The sequence below is a fragment of the Phragmites australis genome, chromosome 22, assembly GCF_958298935.1.
Source record: "Phragmites australis chromosome 22, lpPhrAust1.1, whole genome shotgun sequence".
Lineage (NCBI taxonomy): Eukaryota > Viridiplantae > Streptophyta > Magnoliopsida > Poales > Poaceae > Phragmites > Phragmites australis.
This window is the reverse complement of record NC_084942.1, coordinates 1,113,225-1,135,230: the sequence shown is the minus strand read 5'-3', so window position 1 is coordinate 1,135,230 and position 22,006 is coordinate 1,113,225. Positions and strand designations below refer to the sequence as shown.

The 22,006-nt window shown below is 42.8% G+C and overlaps 2 protein-coding genes and 1 pseudogene across 2 annotated transcripts; all 3 read left to right on the top strand.

Moving 5' to 3' along the window:
• The first annotated feature begins 10,423 nt into the window (after positions 1 to 10,423).
• On the top strand, positions 10,424 to 11,695 carry LOC133905042 (protein LURP-one-related 8-like). The gene has a single exon (XM_062346738.1). The coding sequence runs from the start codon at positions 10,674 to 10,676 to the stop codon at positions 11,340 to 11,342; it is 669 nt and encodes a 222-aa protein (XP_062202722.1). The 5' UTR covers positions 10,424 to 10,673; the 3' UTR covers positions 11,343 to 11,695.
• A 4,791-nt stretch (positions 11,696 to 16,486) lies between these two features.
• Positions 16,487 to 17,554, top strand: LOC133905347 (uncharacterized; annotated as a pseudogene).
• A 911-nt stretch (positions 17,555 to 18,465) lies between these two features.
• On the top strand, positions 18,466 to 22,006 carry LOC133904360 (uncharacterized). Its single transcript, XM_062345828.1, has 4 exons — positions 18,466 to 19,597; positions 20,539 to 20,754; positions 20,842 to 20,933; positions 21,043 to 22,006. Exons 1-4 carry the CDS (start codon positions 18,497 to 18,499, stop codon positions 21,755 to 21,757), a joined length of 2,124 nt encoding a protein of 707 aa, XP_062201812.1. The 5' UTR covers positions 18,466 to 18,496; the 3' UTR covers positions 21,758 to 22,006.

Here is a 22,006-nt window from a genome sequence, read left to right as displayed (position 1 = left end):
AATAACAGTAAAATAGAGTATGTACAAAGATAATTCCCCCTCACATAATGCCATTGGGGTGACACACTACAAGCTCTCCCATCAGAAAAGCAAACCTGGATGCATCTAGAGGTTTGGTGAAGATGTCGACAATCTGGTGTTGGGTGTCTATGTATCTCAAGTCAATGTCTCCATTCTCATTATGGTCTTGCAAAAAGTGGAATATCACATCAATGTGTTTTGTTCTGAAGTATTGGATTGAGTTATTGGATAAGCTTATGGTACTAGTGTTGTCACACAAAAGTGGCACACTCTTGTAGGATAACCCAAAATCTCTCAAAGTAGCAACCATCCACAAAATCTGAAAACAACAACTAGTGGCAGCAACATATTCAGCTTCAGCAGTTATCTGCACAACACTAGATTGCTTACGAGTAGACCAATAAATAAGAGAGGTACCTAAGAAATGACAAGTATTGGAGGTACTCTTCCTATCAATTCTACAACCAATAAAGTAGGCATCCGAAAAATCTTAAAGGGAAAGCGAAGAAGATGCAGAAAACCAAAGATCATACTCAAGAGTGTGTTTGAGATACCTAAAGTTGCGCTTCACCGCTTGACGGTGAGAGGTCCTTTGTGATGCTTGGAAGCGAGCACACAAGCAAACGACAAATTGAATGTCGGGTATTGTCGTCGTCAGATATAGGAGGAAGCCAATCATGCTCCTGTACACGCGCAGGTCTACCACCTCACCATCTACATTCGGATCAAGTATGGTCGAGGTAGCCATCGATGTCGCCAAGGGCTTCGCATCGCTCATGTTGAACTTCTTCAATAGATCATTGGTATACTTCGTCTAATGGACGAATGTACCTTGCTTGCAATGCTTTATTTGAAGTCTAAAGAAGAAGTTGAGCTCGCCCATCATCGACATCTTAAATTCTCTGCTCATAGTTTCTAACAAACTTGGCCACAAGTGCATGAGAAGAGCCACAAAAAATTATATCATCCACGTATATTTGAACAAATAGAAAGTCATTACCATGCCTAAGGGTAAACAATGTTTTATTGACTGACCCATCACATACACATACTCTTACAAGAAGGACTTAAGCCTATCATACCAAGCCCTATGCGCCTGCTTAAGCTCATACAAAATCTTTTGAAGCTTGTATAATCAATGTGGGTGTTTGTGGTGCTCGAAACTAGGGGTTGCTTGACATACACCTCTTCCTCTATGAATCTATTTATGAAAGCACTTTTGACATCCATTTGGTACAATTTGAAACCCTAAGATGTAGCAAATGCAAGGAGGATCATAATGACTTCTAGTCTAGTTACTGGTGTAAAGGTCTCTCCAAAGTTTATCCCCTCTATCTGAGTGAAACCCCGGGCCACAAGTCTAGCTTTGTTTCTAACTACACACCCATCCTCCACCTACTTGTTTTTTAAAACCCATTTGGTGTGTATGGTATGGATATTTGGGGGTAGCTCTACAAGGGCTCAAACTTGGTTCCTCTCAAGGTTTTCTAGTTCTTCATGCATGGCATTGACCCAATTTAAATTAGAAAAAGCGTGTCTAACATCATGTGCTCAAAAGAAGCAACAAATACAGAATCAGTTAAATGAGCATGTTGAGTAGATTTGGACTTCATTACCCTTTCACCAAAGTCACCGATCATCAATTGTGGGGGATGTCTCCGTTGAATGTGTTGAGGAGCTTCACGTTGTGAGATAATCTACCACTCAAGCGTTGCTGGTGAAGGCCCGAAAGCAGCTGAAGAGGAAATAGAGGCTGTAGGACCCTCTGCTAGTGTAGAAGAAGGAGGAGCCAGCTCTAAAGCCAGTGTGATAGCAGGAAGTAGTGGATCATCCTCATCATTACTAATAGCTAGAAGGTTGCCATCTATAAAGATGCTTTCACCAATCTCTTGGTCACCTGCACACGCGTACTAGAACAAAGGATTGATTCATCAAAGGTCACATCACAGGATTCTGTGATAGCGTTATTGTCAAGATTATAAACCCTGTAAGAATGACCATGAAGAGAATAACACAAAAAAATCCCATCGAAAGAACAAGACTTGAACTTGTCAAAATTTTCACGCTTTAGAATGAAGCAACGACATCCAAATACTCTCAAGTGAGAAACCTTTGGCTTTCTCCCAAAGTGCAACTTATAAAAGCCACATTCAAAATCGAGTGCAAAAAAATCCAATTGGAGATACAGTAAGCTGTGCTAATAGCCTCTGCCCAAAACTTTCTAGGAGTCCTATGCTCATCAAGCATCGTCCTAACCATCTCAACCAAAGTTCGATTCTTCCTTTCAACCATGCAATTTTGTTGAGGAACGCGTGAGACAGAAAATTAATGCTTAGTGCTATGTTCAAGACAGAAAGCATCAAAGAGATAGTTCTTGAACTCGGTACCATTATCACTGCGAATTGCTTTCAATGCACCAAGGAGTTCTTTGAATAATTTCAAAGCTAAGCTCCAAAAGTGTGAGAACACTTTATCCTTGCTCACGAAAGAAGACCCAAGAGTATTGAGAGTAGTCATCAATAATGACAAGTACATACCACTTCCCACCCAGTGAACGAACTAGGGAATAACCAACAGTGTCCATATAGAGAACCTCTGCCAGTTGTTCAGTCATCAGTGGATTGACTGGTGGGTGAGAGGCAGCAACCATCTTGTCATGCTGACAATGAGCACACATAAGGTTCTTCTCAAACTTGAACTTAGGAAATCCTCAGATCAAGCCTAGGGCACTCAACTGTGAGAGCAAATCAAAACTCATGTGCCCTAACATCCTATGCCACATGCAAAGCTCAGAAGAAGGTTGTGCAAATAAACACCGAGAAGAACTATAAAACTCAGATAAATTGGCTCCAAAAACTCTCCCAATTCGAGAAATCTGACAAACCAAAGCGTCTAAGGCATAAGAAATCGAGATGAAGTGCACTTCCAAGTCCTCATCCAACAACAAAGATACAGAAAACAAATTGTATCCCAGATGCTCCACCAAAGCCACATCTTTAAGAGTAAAACTCTCATTCACCTTTACCATACCTTTGACCTTCACTCTTCCCTTTCTATCATTCCCGAATATGATGTACTTGTGTCGTTTCATCGGGGTAAGGCTGGAGAAACATGATGCATCTCTGGTCATATGACGCGAACAACCGGAGTCGATGAACCACTTGTTCTCCAGGACTCCGCCTGCCACCCACATATGAGAAGAACAGTGGGTGGATGGCTCGGTACGAGGGTTAGTCAAAAACCTCTTGAGAATCCAGTACAGAGTCATCCATCCAGAAGCAGTAAGAGCATATGCATGCAAATCAGAACTAGCACGCTAGGGGTAGACACCACGACGAGTAAAGTGTGGGCTACCAAAACACTATGACTCAAAGCCTATGACACATGGAGCAAAACCATATAAATCATGGTAAGATCCACGTCGGACACCACCTCAAGGAGAAAACTGAAAAACGCTGAAAACTCATGACTAAGAGCGAGGAAATGCTCATGTACACCAAAAGAGGGGTGGTACATGTCTCGAGTACTCCACTCCCACTCACACCGCTCATTTCTCCTACGGCGAAAGCAAAACCGAACTTGGTGACCCTCTCTCTAGCAGCAGGTGCAATGGTAGCGTCTCTCGAGAATTTGACTACCAGTCACTCTAGACTCTCTTACATGGGCTCTCATCTTAGGCTGTGGAGCTCTCTTAGATTGTGGTGTGGGTTTCTTCTTGATGAGTTGTGGTATGGCATTGACTTTAGATTTTTCCAGCTTCTATGTAGTAGGTGAGGTAAAAACAGTCTTGTTAACCCCATTGTAAGTTATCCTCTTGAAACCCAACTTGTGAGCCAAACCCGCTTTATCGGTACACATCTTAATCTTGGTCAAGATCGAATCCAGTCTGCCCTTACCTTCTGAGCACTTCTCCACAAGAGAAATAAGGTACTCATTCTCGGCCATGAGCTTCTAAACCTGCCCTCTAACATAGCTGAGTTTGTCCTTAAGGACTATGCATGTGGAACAGTTTGGCTGCATATCTTTAGAAAACTCAGCACTCTCCAATCTAGACTCTAGATTTTGAATGCACTTGACTTTCACTTCAACATCCTTTGTGAGCAAATGACAGTTTTTGCAAGCACCTAGAAGAGTAGATCTAGATTCCTCTTCAAGGAGGTTCTTCTTAGCAGTCTCAAACCGACGGACAACTTAAGCATGTAGAGTCTAAAGCTCGGCAAGTTTAGTCATAACAACCATACAACTTTCACAATCCTCATCTTTTACCCTAGACCTAAGCAAAGCAACATTAATTGACACAGACTCATACCTAGGCCTAAACTCCTTCAACTCACAAACTGCTTTCTTAAGTAAACTATCATAGCTAACAAGAGCATCATTCAAGGTATCAATATCAGCAGAAAGATGATCGTAGGAAGGCAATACCTCAGAGGGATTAAGCTCGGGGTCATTGTCATTGTCGTCCACCATGAAGCAAAGGCCGGTGAAGTCCTTGTTCTTCACGGTATGCTCCTTCTCCTTTGAGCTCTCATCCTCACTTGAGAATGTGTCGATGTCGCTAAGAGCCGCCACAAAAGCCCGTGACGCCACCTTGGCCGCCTTCTTAACCATCTTGTCACAGTTCTTGAGTAATGACTTGTTGTTCTTCTTGTGGTTGTTGTAGTCGTGGTTGCGGTCTTCCCATTTTTGAGCTTAGGGCAGACCACCTTGAAATGATCAGGGTCTCCACACGCGAAGCATCCTTGAGCATTGCCTCTTCTTTGGTTTCTTATGTTGTTGTAGAAGCGGATGAACTTCTTCACGATCAATGCAAGATCCTCATCATTAAGCACATCCACCTGTTCCTCTGTAATAGAGACTAAAGAAGACAAAGCAAATCTACAAGTTGAGGGGTTAGCACAAGAAAAAATAACTCCAGCATGACTACCAATATTAGATCCTGAAATCAATGCTATGTTTTGAGACAGTGAGTTTTCTAGACATATTCTAGCCGTTTTGGCTATCTCTGTGGATTTTAGCTTGCTCATCATAAGTCAATGTGTCATAACTGAATAACTCCTCAATACTAGAGATCTTACTTCCCATATGTTACGTTCAAGAGTATAAAGAAGTTTAATCGCTCTCTTATTATCAGAATAAGGTAAAACCCCAGTGGATCTAAGATTGCTAATAATTTCATCAAATTCAACAAACATAGAATCTAAAGACTCTCCAAGGCTCTACACAAACATCTGATATTCCTGATTGTACGTGCTCTGACGCCGAGCCTTTATCCGTTTGGTTCCTTCATGAAAGAAACTAAGAATAGATCAGATCTCTCTAGCTGTACAGAGAAATTGAACTCTATCAAACTCATTATGACTCAGGCTAGTGAACAATATATTTCTAGCTTTGTTGTTAGATTCATATTGTTCAATCTGGGTCTGAAAAATGCGAATAATAGGAATTTCGTAATTAGAGTCTACAATCTCCCATATAACACTTCCTTATACGCACCTTTCAGTACGAAAAGTCACGACCTTAAAAAAAAAAAGAGATCTTTCCCTATTTCTCCATTGTCACCTGCAAATCACGAAGCCAATTAAAATTAACAGCTGATCAAACTCAGCTCTAATATCATAGTAGATGACGATGGCGCCGATGGATCGATGGATGGATCCAGCCTCTGTTCCATCATCTTCACCGTGCACCTTCGTCCAAACTAAAGCTAGCGCACCTTAGCCAAAATAACTGAGGATCAGTCTGCAAGTAGATCATATTGGATCGGTTCATCGAGAGGAGAATTTTGCATCTAATAGAACAGGTGACCAGCTTATTAAGGGATCAACTCAATAAATTATATCCATGCATACCACAGAAGGAAGTACAGGATAAGCTAAGACAAGATAGTGCTTTGTCAAATATTTTTCGTAATACCGGATATGCTAAGATCTGCATCCATGCATATACAGAGAAAGAAGTAGCAGAATTTTGAGGGCACCATCAATCATGGAACAGGAAAAACGACCAGCGATTATCGTAGGAAGTAATATATAATACCATTTTGTTTCTTTTATCACGTAACTGCGATGCATGCCCCTGTCTTCGGTTGGTGGGCGTCACCCGTACACTGTCGTGTTCCGTCAACTAAATGCTTATATTTAGTGCTTTTTTACTGTATAGTGCTTATTATATATTCAGAGAATATTAATAGAGTTCTCTCTGATCTAAATTTTCAGCGGTGAGTGTTTCTTTAGAGTAAGTAATTCTGTAACTGAAAATGATTTTCTAAAATAAAATATTAGGAGGAAGTGATTCTGTACGGGAAGTGAATCATGTGAAGTTATTTTTTTCAGCTTCATGGTTTCTAGTTCATTTTAGAAAATCACTCTCACGAATTCTTAAAAAAACTAAAAGTTAAAAACTGTTATTTAACAGAGCTTCCACTGATTCTAGTAAAAAAAACAGCTCTACAAACTCTGTCAAATAAATCCTCATACTTGGCCTCCAGAGAGTTGCACAATGTTTAAAGCACGAGTAGTTAACCTCAACCAGGACTAGCTACTTTTTTTCTAACTTCCTTTCACAACTAGAGTTTCAGTTTTTACTCACTGTTATTTACGAGTGGCCAACAGTTTTAATTACTCTATAGTATTATTTCTTGAGTAGCCGATAATTTTTCTACTATAATTTGTCTCTTTCCTGATAATTTAACAAAACATGAATAACATAATTACCAACAAACTTGTTTCCCATAATATGTGATACTTCATAAGAAAATTACAAATCATCGACCACTCGCAAATGAAAACGGGCGGTGGAAAATCACTAATCTTGCTGTGTTTCTCATCATCCGTAGTGCAATTTACAACTTCTATACCTATTTCACTTAAGACAAGCATGTCGTATATCCTATTTGGACATGAGGTCACTACGTGAAAAAAAGGTTATATGTGACGCGTGGTAATCGTTACAAGCGACAGTCCCGTATATGTTATCTTAAACGTGTTACTGATAAGTCATTATTAGTGATGGGTTATGATTTGTCACCAACTCTATAATAGGTGATGGATTATAAATTGATCCATCACTTATGAAGTTTAAAAGTGACAGTTCGTAACAGTGATCAGTCACTTATGACTTTTTTACTTTTTTGACATGAAAATTTTTTAAAAAATATATCTTTTCACCCGAGACACCCAACACAAAGCCCATCACATATACCCACAAGTCACACTATTTTTCAAACCGCTTTCAGTCTTCGCATTCTATGGGAATCGAACACGCGACCTCCCCTCGTGTGCATACCCCTTACCCCCTCAGCTATCACATTGTTGTGAATGGAAGCGGATATTTTATCCTACAACCTTCAGTGCCGAAGATCATTGGTAACGGGTCATAACTGTGACCTGTCACCTATGACTGATTAGGTGATGGGTCATTGTTATGACCTATCATCTAAGAACATGTTACCAAATAGGTGACTCGGACTGACCTTCAGTAAAATACGCATAACTTTTGCATATAAACTATGATTTGATGTTTTTTTTGACTCTATGTACATTTTTAGAAAAAATTACATCCGTTTCTTCCTAATACTATCAGGTTCATGAAATTTTCGAGGCCAAAAATAGCCTAGAAGATTGAGTTCTCGCCCCCTAAAGTTTTGACACCGTTTTCGGAACACACGTTTGTGTCCATAGCCGTCACCCCTTACATCAAACTTGAGCAAAAATGTACAATAGTTTCTATTCTAATGCTACTGAAGTGAGAAAATATAAGAGAAAAATAAAAAAATATAGCATCATGCTATGTACATATTTACTATATAAAAAAATAAGTAAGTTGTGGTAGGAATTAATTGACTAATATATCTAATGATTGATTAAGTAAATTCCTTCATCTGCTCTGTTTTATCAAACTAGTTATTAGTGACAAGTCGGAATTTGACCTATCACTAATGACTCTCTAGAATGATCCGTCACTGATGAGTTGGTCATTAGTGACAGGGCATAACCTGACCTGTCACTTATGACTGGTTTAGGATGACACGTTACTTATGACTAGTCTAAGATGACATGTCACTTATGACTAATTATAAATGACGGGTTATAACTATGATTCATCATTATTATCATAAGTGACGGATCATATTACGACTATTAATTTTGTATCTCTTTTTATCTATTTTTCACATAGTAGGTATAGCAAATCAATTGGTATACATGAGTAAGTGTGGTATGTATAGTGGTGTGTCCGTATGCTTTATCATGTAATAAAAAAGAACCGGTATACATATGTAGGCCAATCATGGAACGGTTCAAACATGGTATGGTAGACTACTGCAAAAGTAATATATATCAAGATAGGCCTTGGTGCGTGCATGATGGGTTGATCAAAGGAAAAAAAATCAAAGCAAGAAAGGAACAAATTTAAAAAGATAGATATGGGATTAGAATGAAACTCCAACGCTCCAACGATGATGGTGATCAAGTAACAACAGCTGAAGAAAGAACGAGTCTATCACAATCCAAGTACGCTTAACGAGTCTATCACAATCCAAGTACGCTTCGCCATTGCCATGCCTCACTCCATACACGCGTTACCAAGGACTCAAGAGAAAGCTTAAAGCAGCATCCATGATCCTGGATCAAATTATAGCAAGGAAATTCTGCGAGTGCTGTATACCAAACAAAAACGATCGAGTTGCCACCTTGAACACATTTTCTGTTCTTTTCTGGACTCTCTCTGCTGGCTACGTGCTTGACCTTTCGTACTGTTTATAGCAGGGGATATCAAATTCTCATGTTTAATGTGACAGTTTTAGTGGAGTATGTGTAAGTATATCATGATTTATTATTTTTACATACACGCCTCTTAAATTTCAAATGAAATTTAGGAGGTTTGTTCAGGTGGCGAAGAACACTAGAGGGTTAGAGGGGTTGATTTTGGAGAGAGGGCTTCTTCGTCACCGGAATTACAAAAGGTTCTGGGGAAGGAGATTGGCCCAGCGGAAGAGACATGCATGGGGTGAAGTGGTGGGAGCGCAGCCGGTCGTGGGCGGCAGAGGATAGTCATTGGGCCAATGCCAGGGCGGGAGAGGCAAGGACGGCGGGTTAGCAAGACGGCGGGCGATGGTAGGAGCACTGCTAGAGATGGGTGGAGGAGGACGAGAGGCGAGGGAACAAGATGCACGCCATGAGAAAGAAGCATAATATGTGTTTGGAAGAAGAAACACTGAGGAAGAAGAAAGGTGCATAGGTATTGGATCAAGATTGGATAGTCTACACAAGTTACCTAAATAGAACTATATTTTCAGGCACTGATAAATAGCATCGCTCTATTTTAAAACCTCTTTTAACTAACATTTTAGAAATAAACTCCAGCCCGCTAATTTTTTAAATTTTAATCTTTTGGTCAGGCCATGAGTCTTGGCGTAGCAGCCTATGTAGCCACGAGCATGGGTTGTGGCGTGGCCAAAGCTTTGACAAAGGTAGCTCATTTACATAGCCAGTGGACCTTGGCGTGGTCAAAAGAGTCAAAATTGAATATCTAGTGGGCAAGTGTTTATTTTTATCAGAAAAGTTGAAATAAAAAAGGATTGTATATAACGGGGAAAAAACCGTTATTGCAGTTCGTGATCCTGTTACTTTGAGGCAACAACTTTATTCGCAACGTTTACTATTCCGTTATCACAAACTTTCAATTCTTTTTTTCGACCATTGCCGACCGTCTCGATGTGCATTATCAAGAGTAACTTTGAGAGGATGTTCAGTAGTGTGACGAAAATGGATTAAGTCTCCCAGGAATTATATCCTGACTAGTTAGGTACACTTGCTTTGCATGTTAGATGCGGAGCACAAGAAACTTATATAGGAGGACATGTGAAGCTACGAGAGTGTGCAGGACTCAGAACAGAGGCTACGGAACCCATACGGAAGAGCGTAGGAGGGGAAGGTAGATCACATAAAGATGATTACATCATGAGACTTACACACGAGAGACGTACAATTTACAATGTGGTAGAGTTGAAATGCGTTACGAGACATACACATAAGGTACAGTCTTTGATCGAAGCGTCGAGTCTGGCTGAAAAAAATATTCTATAGCGTACATGCGTGTGCTATTGAATATAGAAATAGGAAAAAGAGATGGATGCATGCTGGAGGTAGTATGGTCCAACATGGAGAAGGCATGCATGCACCTGATTAGTGCATGATGATTAAAAAATGCGGCTAGGTTACAGGGCAGGTGGGCTGTGGCCGGGAGTAGACCAGGACGGGCGCGCACAGGCCTGGATGTGTGCACACGACATGGCCCAGACGGACGGGAGGGCGCGGGAAAGGGGAGCAGACCACGTCAAAGCTTTAGGATCACCTCGTATTTTTTAAATAGTGAGGATGAGGTCATTTCGCTCGCTCCTTGGTCAGGAGGAGGCGGGGTCTCCCGAGACCGGCACCACCCACATGCCATGAGATGGCGATGCGCGGCCGCGTCAGCTCATTTCTCGCCGCCCACGTACCCAGCTCCCCCCAGCCAATGCCAATCCACGGCGGTATAAATTCCCCACGCCTCGCCCACAAACTCCTCCACCTCCGATAGATCCAAGCTGCAATCACGCACAGGCCTCGCCGGGAGGGAAGCAAACAAACAGAGGAGGAGGAGGAGGAGAGATGGCGAAGGTGCACCCCAGCAACGCCGGCGTGCCAGAGCCCGCCACCACCAGCAGTAGCACTAGCAGAGCGGCGTCAGTGGAGGAAGAACAGCCCACGGTGCTGACGGTGTGGCGCAAGTCGCTGCTCTTCAACTGCGACGGCTTCACCGTCTTCGACGCCAAGGGCAACCTCGCCTTCCGTGTCGACAGCTACGGTTCCGGAAGGCGCGCCGAGGTCGTGCTCATGGACGTCGCAGGCAAGGCGCTCCTCACCATCCGACGCAAGAAGCTGAGCCTGGCGGAGCACTGGGTCATCTACGACGGCGACGCCGCAGCAGCAGACAAAGCCAAAGCCAAGCCGCTCCTCTCCGTCCGCCGCCGCGTCAGCCTCCGCGCGTCCAAGGCGCTGGCGCACGTCACTCCCCTGCAGGTGCAGGGCTCGAGCATCTCTTCCACCGAGGCGTACGTGGTGGAGGGATCCTACGGCCGGCGGGCCTGCGCGGTGCGCGACGCGCACGGGAACGCGGTGGCCGAGGTGCGGCGGAAGGAGTCCGTTGGGGACGACGTGTTCCGGCTGGTTGCGGATCCCCGCCTTGGCGCGCCGTTGGCCATGGGCCTCGTCATCACCCTCGACGAGATGTTCGGCGGCTCGGCGCGCTCGTTGCTGCGCAGGACCTGGTCGGCGTAGTAACTACCAAGGCCGCAGAGACAAATCGATCGATCGATCGATCGGGCCTAGCTTCAATTCAGCGTCAGCGTCAGCGTCAGCATAGTAGTATCATATTCATTCAGATGGACACCTCTCATCGGAGACGGAGAATGACACGCACCTAGCTAGCTTCGTCTCCATCTCCCACCGTGCCTGCCTGCCGTCAAAAGAAGAAGAAGACGACGACGATGACGAGAAGAGTGTTGAGTCGATTGTCTGTACCTACCGGTTTCCTTTTTCATCTTTTTCTTCCTCCACCCGTATGAGTGAGTACGAAGTGGGTGATGAAGCTGATTTTGATCGTAGTATGAAGTGGATGATGAAGCTGATTTGATGGTAGGAGTCATTTTAATTTACACCTAGCTTCACATGAAATTTTACAGGGTAATTAGACAGTGTTACTTGGACACGGAATCAGAATCTAATTCAAATTTAAATATTCGATTCGACAAATAAAATTTAGATACACGAAATATAACTCGAAATCCGACACAAATATTTGAATAAAAATTTGAACATGAGTATTCAGTAACTCTGTAATTAGAAACTCAAGTTTTATATTCACAGCTGACAGATAGGAAACACACCGATAATTACAAACTCTCACCATCTCTTATGTACTTACTGTTCACCCATACCAATTATAAATCTAGCTTGTACCGCAATGCGTCAGTACTCTCATAGTAGGGTTCAACATAACATGTTACGGTGCTAACTGAAAGTGCATCTAACTTTTATATGTGGTTTTGTAATTAATGGCAATACTTATAGATTAATAATATATTGAGAATTGTTAGTAGGTTGTTTTATAGGTGATGTATGAAGGAGAGATATGTATGAGCTCTAGGTAAATGGGAAAATTGAAAGTGTATCAAGATGAATGAGCTCTTAGTGATGTTAGGTGATGCTCATGAGGAGAAAGAGAAACTCAATAAGATTGATAATATGCATGAAGGCTATAAAAGTTATCAATTGAGTTTTATAGACTAATTCATGCATTTTGTGCTTAAGAGTGAGTTGAGGTTATGATCCATAAGAAGGCATGAGTTGAGATGAGATATTCTATATACCAAGAGTGAAGAACAAGATTGAACTTCATATATGATAAAGTGAATTTATTGAAGATGTCGAATACAAAGTAGTTTTCTATGGCAAGGCGGTTAAAGGCAAGTAAGACTCGGCTGTGATAGACCATCCGGTGGTGAAGGGCAAGCAAATGGCTTGGCGCCGAAGGACCAAGGTGGTGGTGAAGAGCTAGTGAAGGTTTTGCGCCAATGGACCGTGTGAGGGCATGTTAAGCTATGAATGATTTATATCAATCATAGGAAGAATCAAGAAGAGATGGAGTAAAAATTATATGAAAGTTGGAAACCCTCAAGGTTTGAAAGAAATAAGCGGTACTTGAAGGTATTCAAAGACTCAAATTGGTTCAAACGAGTTTTACATTTGAATTTGAGTATAGGTATGTCGCACTATTAAGAGGGATGCAACGTGATCTATTTGTCGTATCTCAGTGGTCAAGAGTTTTGTAACCAACCTAAAATGAGAGTTAGCTTAAGGAGCCTGGTGTGAAAAGTGTGGGAGTATCCGAATTGGGTTTCAGAATGTTACTAGCTTGATCCAATGTGTTTGAGGTTATGAATTCAGTTGGGATGTGTGGCGCTCTGATTAAGCTTTTCGTAGAGTCCAAAATCGTCGAAATTGGACTTCGGGATCAAACGTTATTGTTTTTTTTTCAAGGGTCAGTTCTGTTGAACTTGGATACTCCGGATTGAACTGGATACTCTGGGTTGACCGGAGACTATGGGTTTAGCTCCGAGCTAGGTGGTCTGTTAGGGTCTTTTTGGTTTACCCGGATATTCTGAGTTAACCTGGAAAGTCCATGTTCCGGATACTCCGAGTGAGGTTCCGAGTTGGGGTCTTGGTTTAGGCCTTTTTAGTTTACTCAGAGACTCCGGGTTGACCCGGAGCCTCCGAGTTAGTAAAAAAAGTGTTGTAACGGTTAGTTTGGGGGGTTGGGTATTTATACCCCCTCACCCCCTCCTTTGGTTGCTGCTGGTGCTTCCACGAAATACTCAAAGTCAAAGCCAAAAGAACTCCCTCCTATTCTATTTTAGTGTGTGATTTGAGAAGAGAAGTGAATTGGGTTGAGAGATTGGAAGATTGAGTGCAAATGAGCGTAAATCTCATCTTGAGCACTTGAGTTCATCGGAAAGAAGTTCGTGAAATATTTGTTATTCTTTGAGGTGATGCCTCCTAGACGGTTAGGCGTTGCTCGGCGAGCTCCCGTACTTGTGGTGAGCTACGGGAAAGTTTGTGAAGGTCTATCTCACCTCCGTAAGGGAAGAGATAAAGCTAGTGGATCGAGAAAAGCGGTTGAAAGAGACCCAGCTCCTTGGAGCTTCCTCAACGGAGACATATGATTCATGGTGGTGAATCTGAACTTTGAGAAACAAATCTTTGTGTCTCCACTTCAGTTTGTTGTTCTTGTGTTCTTCCTCAATATTTATACATTTTGTTCGATCTACTTGTTCGTGTGTATTTCATTGTAGGTTCTCCGCAGATCTACTTGGAATCATCGCTTGGAACACATGACTTCATTTGGTTTAAGCTAGAACTATTTAACCGTAGTTTAATTTCAGTTTGAGCACATTCTGTATAGAACCCGGAGGTTCCGGATTTAACCCGGAGACTCCGGATACTATACAATCTGCTCTCAAACTGGATATTCTGGGTTGATCCGGAAACTCCGGTGAACAGTATTTTCAGGATTTTTCAATTAGCATTTTCTTACATATTTTGCGTTAGAATTGAATAATCTTTGTCACCTAAGGACCACAAATTCCACCGCCACCACCGCCAATAGGAGAAATTTCCACTTTATTGGAGCTCCTCACAACTTTGCTCCAATATCACCACCTCCACCACCATGTGCAAAAGGGACTCCATCACCATCAGCACCATCAGACAAACAAGCTACATCACAAGAGAAAAGAAAGGTCACCATTGACATTGACGGCGATGACGGTGTCGAGGCCAATAGGACTGCAAAGAAAAGGCATTGGACACATGAAGAGGAAATTAGATTGGTAATCAGATCACATAGAACCTTTTTCTGAAATATGATATATAAAGAGGAATTATGTTCCCTTTTACCAATTTGCTTCTTTTGCATTTTGTAGGTGAGTGATTGGCTGAACAATTGTAATGACCCAATAAGCGGGAACGACAAGAAGAGTGGTAAATTTTGGGGAGATATCACTGATGAGTTTAACAAGAACAGACCAAAAGATCCTAGAAGGGACACTAATCAACTGAAAATCCATTTGTCACGCCTTAAGGCATCCATCAATAGTTTCAATGGCTATTGGAGTAAAACAACAAAAGTGTATAGAAGTGGGATGTCCGACGATCAATTGATTGATGAGACACAAAAGATGTACGTAGAAGAGAATGGAAAACCTTTCATGCTGGTGCATTGGTGGAGGACTCTCAAAAACCAACCGAAATGGTGTGCATATGTTGCACAAATGGAGAAAAAAAAACAAGAGCATGACAGCGGGAGCGAGTAACACTTATGATGTTACAGATGCCCAAGATGGACAACGTTCCATTGGGAGAGATGCAGCTAAGGCCAAACGCAATGGTAAGCACAAGGTGGAAGAGGTTCTGGATGGTATTGTTCTCCTTGGAGAAAACATAAACAAAATAATTGGAGTGCAGCAGGAGCGTAAGCAGGAGCGCGAAAAGGTGACAAAGGTGCAACGGCGTTTGTCATCGGAGAAGCTTGAAATGGCAAGGCTTGCACACATGGCTGCAAAGAAGTAAAAGGAAGCAAGAATGGTTGAAGTTTATAGTTCACTCCTATGCCAAGACACAAGTGGGATGACCAAACAATCGAAGGCCAACCGAGATAAGGCATTGGAGAGTATGCGATTGAAGCTGTTTGGTAACAACGATTGAAGTAATAGAGGTGTTAAGTAATGTAATTTATCGTTGCAATAGGGCTGCTAAGTAATATAATTTATCATTGCAATATGGCTTCTAAGTAATGTAGTTTATCATTGCAATATGGCTTCTAAGTAATGTTGCTTGGTGTAGTTCTGATTGGATATTGACTGACCTTGAACCATCGATGATAGCTACTACTAGTTTTGCACCTGTTCCGCTGGTGAATGACCATGAACCATCAATGTTCTATACCTGGTGCAGTTTTGGGGTTTTTTTGGATGGGCTTTTGTTACCATTTTGTTACATGATGGTAGTTTTTGCTCCTCAGCTACCGTGACCTCTTAGAAAGAATCATGCTATCTTCAGATCGGTGTCCATTGAGAACATATGTGTTAATAGTCGGGTACCTTATATTGGCACTGGTGGCAGACTTTGAACACAAATATTTGCTTTTAGCTGTTGCGGGCTGCAGTTGGCGTTGTTCCTGATCTACTGATAATAGCATAATTGAAGCTAATGCATTCTTGAGTGTGAAAGCTAATGCATTCTTGAGTGTGAAAGCTAATGCATTCTTGAGTGTGAACACAATTGCATTATTGAGTGTGAAAGATAATGCATTCTTGAGTGTGAACACAATTGCATTATTGAGTGTGAAAGCTAATGCATTCTTGAGTGTGAACACAATTGCATTATTGAGTGTGAAAGCTGGTGCATTAGTGTGAACATGATTGTAAACTAAACGAATTCTCTGTGACTCATCTATATATAGCAGACCAAAGCACACTCATACATACCAAAGCCATCATATATTGCTCATTCTCTAGTTCATCCTCCACAAAATGTCAGATGAGCATGATGATCCTTTTTCATCTGATCATGATGATCCTGCCATAGACTGTGATGATCCATCCATAGACACCATAGATCCAATGGAGTTATATATGCTAGATGATTTCCTTGCCGAGGAAGACATGATAGATGACTTAGTCGGTGAGATCGCGGTGAATTTGAAGGCAAGCCTCGAAGCTCTTCAACAAGTGCTATCTATGCGTCAAAGTGGTCTGAGGAAGTATGTGAAAAGGCCTCGTGAAGAATATCATAAGCAACTAGTGGATGATTATATCTCATAGAATCCACTTTACCCTGCCAAAACATTTTACAGAAGATTCCGGATGACAAGGCCACTGTTTATACGCATCATCGATGTATTAGGCGAGTGGTCTCCTTACTTCACTGCAAGGGTGGATGCCCTTAATCGTCGAGGGCTCCCACCATTACAGAAATGTAAAGCGGTTATTCGCCAATTGGCAAATGGCAGCACCGCAAACCATCTCAATGAATACCTGAAGATTAGCGATAGTACTGCATTGGAGTCATTGAAGAATTTCGTCAAAGGCGTGATTGCCATTTTTGGTGGACAATATTTGAGATGCCCCACTATGGATGATGTTGAGCGATTACTGAAAATTAGCGAGAGTCGTGGCTTTCCTGGCATGTTAGAGAGCATTGACTGCATGCACTGGTATTGGGAGAAATGTCCCGTGGCATGGAAGGGCCAATTCACTCGCGGTGATAAGAAAGTCCCTACAATAATACTTGAGGCAGTGGCCTCTCATGATTTCTGGATTTGGCATGCCTACTTCGGTGTCACTGGTTCTAATAATGATATCAATGTTCTTAATCAATCAACTCTATTTATCCACGAGTTGAAGGGGCAAGCTCCTCGAGTGCAATACTATGTCAACGGGAATCAATACAACACAGGTTACTACCTTGCAGATGGAATATACCCGGAATAGGCCGTATTTGTTAAGATAATATCCATGCCCATTACGGAGAAGGATAAGTTGTTTGCAGTAAAGCAAGAAGCGGAGAGAAAGGATATTGAACGAGCGTTTGGTGTCTTGCAATCTCGTTTTTGCATTTTGCGTTGATCAGCTCGTCTATATGACCGAGGAGATCTTGACAAAATTGTGCTAGCTTGCATCATTCTTCACAATATGATAGTCGAAGATGAAAAGGAAGAGGACATTGAAGAGAATCTTGATTTGAACGAGACTCCAAGCACATCGATTGTTCTAGCACCAGAATTGTCCCATGAAGAATGCCCTGCATTTGAACGAATACTAGAGAAAAAAAAATCCGACATTCACGCTCGCCCAACTCATATCCAACTTAAAAAGGACTTGGTTGAGCATATTTGGCTAATAGGTCTAGTTTCAGTTATGCTATTTTACTAATGCATTTCTTTGTTTACCATACAATTTCGTTGCACTCTATCCTATATGTAATCTATTTCATACCATATGAATATTAAAGTAAATTAATCTATTTTAGTTTGATCATATATTTGCCAATGTGATGTTTGAATGTAAAAGACCGCAACATATCATATCGGATTGTTCATGAGTCTCATAGTACAAACCCGTTAGTACTTGATAGAAAGCAATACAAGTGGTCACATAATCCATATAAAATATTTGATCACAATATTATACAACAATTTAATGCCATGAGGAGCCTATGAAACATCAAAATGAAACAATGCATTGGAGTTTACTATTTCAATCGTCAAATCAATACTCTCTTTCTTATGTGGCATTCTTGGAAAAACCAAAATGAAACTCCCCATTGGGAGTAGTCTTAACACTAGGTGCTTGCATTAGAGATGTCCTGAGACTACTCCCAACGGCTTTCCTTTGGAGACGAAATTCTCGTCGTGAAGGGATTTTTATTTCCTTCAACGCTTCAACGGTTTCCCTTTACAATTCCCGTCATAAAGAGATTCCCAAGGTCATTCTCTTCAGGATGGAATTCTCTCTTCTTTTCTTTCACGATTCCGCTCGAAGGTAAGCTGTTGAAGATAAGAAAAAATAAAGAGAATAAAAATGAAGAAGAGAATCAGAAAGAGAACGAAATAAAAAAATATATAGTTAGAGATAGTCTAATAACTATGTTGGAGCGACATGCGGGCCTTTGAAATTTGAAACCTTCCTTCCAACGTCTCTCTGTCTCCCCTCACGAGAGTCACTGACACCAGCCAAGAAACAAAATCCCTCCTCTGCGATATTCTCGCGACACAAATTTCGAAATCCCGATTTCTTCTCTCCATCTCCATTTCGCTTCGCTTCGATCTCACGCTGTGGGGGATGGGAGGGGAGGGGAGGGGAGGGGAGCCAGCCATGGCGACCATCACGCCGGGGGTGCTGCTCAAGCTCCTGCAGGCGATGCACACCGACGACCGCGTCGCCGGCGACCACCGCTCCCCGGTCCTCCAGGTCACCGCCGTCGTCCCCGCCCTCACCGCCTCCACCTCCGACTCCCTCCGACTCCCTGCCAACGGCTTCCTCCTCAACCTCTCCGACGGTCTCAACTCCACCTACGTTCAGCTCCCGCCCGCCGACGCCGACGCACTCCTCCTCTCCGCGCGCCCGCACCTCGTCGGACACCTCGTCCACCTCGACCGCCTCCGCTTCGCCCGCCCCGTCCCCCGCGCCGTCGGGCTCCGCCTGGTGCCCTCCTCTCGCGTCGTACCTTGCGTCGACAACGCCGAGCCCCTTGTCGCCCGCCCCGCCGCGTGCTCCCGGGGCTACGTCATCCAGCCCGCCGCCTCACCCTCCGACGCCGCACCGCCGCTCATGCCATCCGGTTCAAATATCCATGACAATGATGCCGTCAAAAGGACGGTACTTGGGCCCAAGAACGTCGTCTCCGAGGCCGCGCCACTGCCGGCCGGCTCAGCCGTCAAGCGGCGGTTTTCGTCCCCGGCGCCATCCAAGCAGCCAGATCCGTTGCCTTCCGTGAAAGGCGCCTCACGGGCATCCTCCCCCTCGGTGAAGGGCGCCTCCCGAGCGTCCTCGCCCGCGGTGAGGGGCACACTCAGGGCGACGTCGCCGGCGGCGTCCAAGTGCGTGGTGCCCAGCCTTGTTGCGGCCAAGGAGGAGAACCGTAGGGCGGCCAGGGAGCCGGCGATTGTCATCCCTTCAAGGTATCGGCAACCTTCACCGGCTGGAGGGAGAAGGGGAGCGGCGTCTCCGGCGACTGGTGGGAGGCGAGCATCCATGTCCCCTAGTTCGCGGCGGCTGTCCGGGGAAGGGAGCAGCAAGAAGAAGGTTGGGGTTTTGGTTGCTGGGATCTCCAAGATGTCCGATTTGGGAAATGGATCGGCCATGAAACCAGGGAGGAAGAGCTGGGACGATCCGACAATGGCCCTTGCGGCGGCGGCGGGTTCGGTGATGAAGTTCAGGGCCAAGGTAGACAAGGATACTATTCTGAGGACCCAGGTAAGGATCCTGTTACATTACGTTACAATTGTAACATACAACATTGTGCTTGATAGCCTTATTGCTACTAATAGTACCAATGTCATTTTTTCAAGATAATTATATGGAAGGCTACTCTGCCAGAGAATTCAAGGAACAAAATTTTATTACTAACTGCATTGTCACTAGAATAGTAGTAAAAAGTTTGATTTCTGGAATTTAGTTAAGACCATGTTAAATTGAAACTGAGGTTGAACTCGAAGGTATATAGTAGACATTTGGCCATGCTATATTGCTATGCAAATCAAAGATCTTGCAAGGCACACTCAAATGAGACTAGAAATGGATAACTGCCTATTGCATACAAGGGAAAATCCAAAGTATGACTTGACCATGAACTACTTGATTCATAGGATCATAGCGCTGGTCAGAATTTGGCTATGCAAATCGAAGGTCTGGCTTAGTACATTTAGATGGGATCAGAAATGGGTAGTTGACAAAAGCATATAATGGAAAAATCTGAAGTATGAATGGACTGTAAACTTAACACTTGATTCATAGGATCACAGCTCTAGTCAACTATGATTCTTTCAGTAATAACCACATCCACTGAATCTATATTGAGAACTATTCAGGGGCAACGTTTTATTAATGTGCAATTGTTCTATATGAAGCTGTGGTATAAATGAAAGAAAAAACTCCAAACATATGGTGCTATTTTGTCCCTTTTTTGTATATTGCTGGATTACAAACTACAATTAGTTTGAAACTTTAAACATGCAGATACACATATATAGAATGGTGTACTAGCCAATAGCCCTTTTCCTGTTCTGAGTACTGGTTATTTATTCTGCATTTGATTAGGGTCTTGTTCGAGCACTAAATCGCAATGTCTGTTATTTTTCTAATAGAAAGTCGTGTGCCTGTGCAGTAAACATTTTTATCTGCTTCTGTATATTCAGGAAGCAATGTCAAGGCGACTGAGTGATGCTACAACAGAACAATCCAGTAATGATGATTCCTCTGTTGATGAGAGGCCAAAGCCTCACAAGAAGATAGAATCTACCTCAGGAAAGGCGAAAGTCATAGCTCCAAAAATTATACTTCATGATCCTAAATGGACTGATGGCAGCATTCCATTGGATGCACTTTCTGATAAACTCTCCAAGATCGGAAAGGTAAGCACTCTCAATTCCTCGGCCAACAATCTCCATACATTGTTCTTGACTTGAGTATCTAACACCATTTCATGACTGAATTTACAGGAAGCTATTGAACGGAGAGATGCAGCAGCAACTGCTGCAGCTAGAGCCCTTCAGGAGGCAATGATCACTGAATCAGTTGTCAGGAATCTAAGGTAAATTAGAGCCATCTTTTTCATTCAGCGGAAATTGAAGTAGTAATATCGTGTTTGTTTCATTCAGCAGAAATTGATGTCGTAATATCGTGTTTATTGCTGTCTACAGCAAGTTCTCTGACATTTGCTCATCGTCAAAGACCTCCAATCCACTCCCTACAATCGATCTTTTCCTTGCTGTCTATGAAGATGCTCTCAAGTGGAAGACCATTGCTGAGTCTGTAGTGACCAATGGAGCAGATGAGGCATTCTTAGAGAAATCAAGTACTCATTGGGTTGAAGCTGCATTAGCCACTGATCTTGAAGTCCTCAAGTTACTGAACTGTGCTACTGAATCCATCTCTCGAATTAAGAACACCAATAAGCCCAAGACTTCTTCAGTGGAGCCTCCAAGAACAAGCCTGTCCAAGAAGCAATCACTAGGATCTTCTGCAAAGGGCCAGTCCAAGGTATCACCATTCCCTACAGTGAACTGCACATGGAGTAACACTGAGGGTATGAACGAGACAGTAGGGCTTGCTAAGACCTTGTGGTGTGAGATGCATATGTGGTTTCTGAATTTTGTGGATGAGGCACTGGATGTGGGCTTCCACTTATTTGAAGATCAGAATGCTGCGAGTAGGGGAAAGCATGGCAACCACATAACGATTGTTTTGTCACAGTTCAAGAAGATCAGTGACTGGTTGGATCGAGTTGGGAAGATTGCAGAGGAGGAGACAACCAAGGAGAAGATTGAGTGCCTGAAGCGCAAGATTTATGGGTTTGTCATTAGCCACATGGGGTCTGCGTTCGAGAGCTCAGTTTCAATTTCATCAAGAAGTTGAAGGATACTTATGCTTCATGCTCTGAAGCTGGCTTATATTATCATTTCAAGAAGATTAAGGTTACCCAATTCAACAGTCAAGAGGTGTGAGCTACAATTACAGTACTGGTGTAGTTTTTTTGTTCTTTCTAATTTATTATTTTCACGCTGTGAATAGGACCTTGGTTTGCGCTTAAGATCTTCAGGTGCCTTGTGTTTCTGTCAGTTATGAGGATCATCAGGCTATCATTGTTGATTGTTTCATGGTTCA

Bases quoted from the DNA above. Each gene is read 5' to 3' on its own strand.
- LOC133905042 (XM_062346738.1), top strand. From the start codon at position 10,674: ATGGCGAAGGTGCACCCCAGCAACGCCGGCGTGCCAGAGCCCGCCACC.
- LOC133904360 (XM_062345828.1), top strand. From the start codon at position 18,497: ATGGCGACCATCACGCCGGGGGTGCTGCTCAAGCTCCTGCAGGCGATG. The intron at 19,598-20,538 runs GTAAGGATCCTG...CTGTATATTCAG, and splicing joins ATACTATTCTGAGGACCCAG to GAAGCAATGTCAAGGCGACT. The intron at 20,934-21,042 runs GTAAATTAGAGC...TGCTGTCTACAG, and splicing joins TCAGTTGTCAGGAATCTAAG to CAAGTTCTCTGACATTTGCT.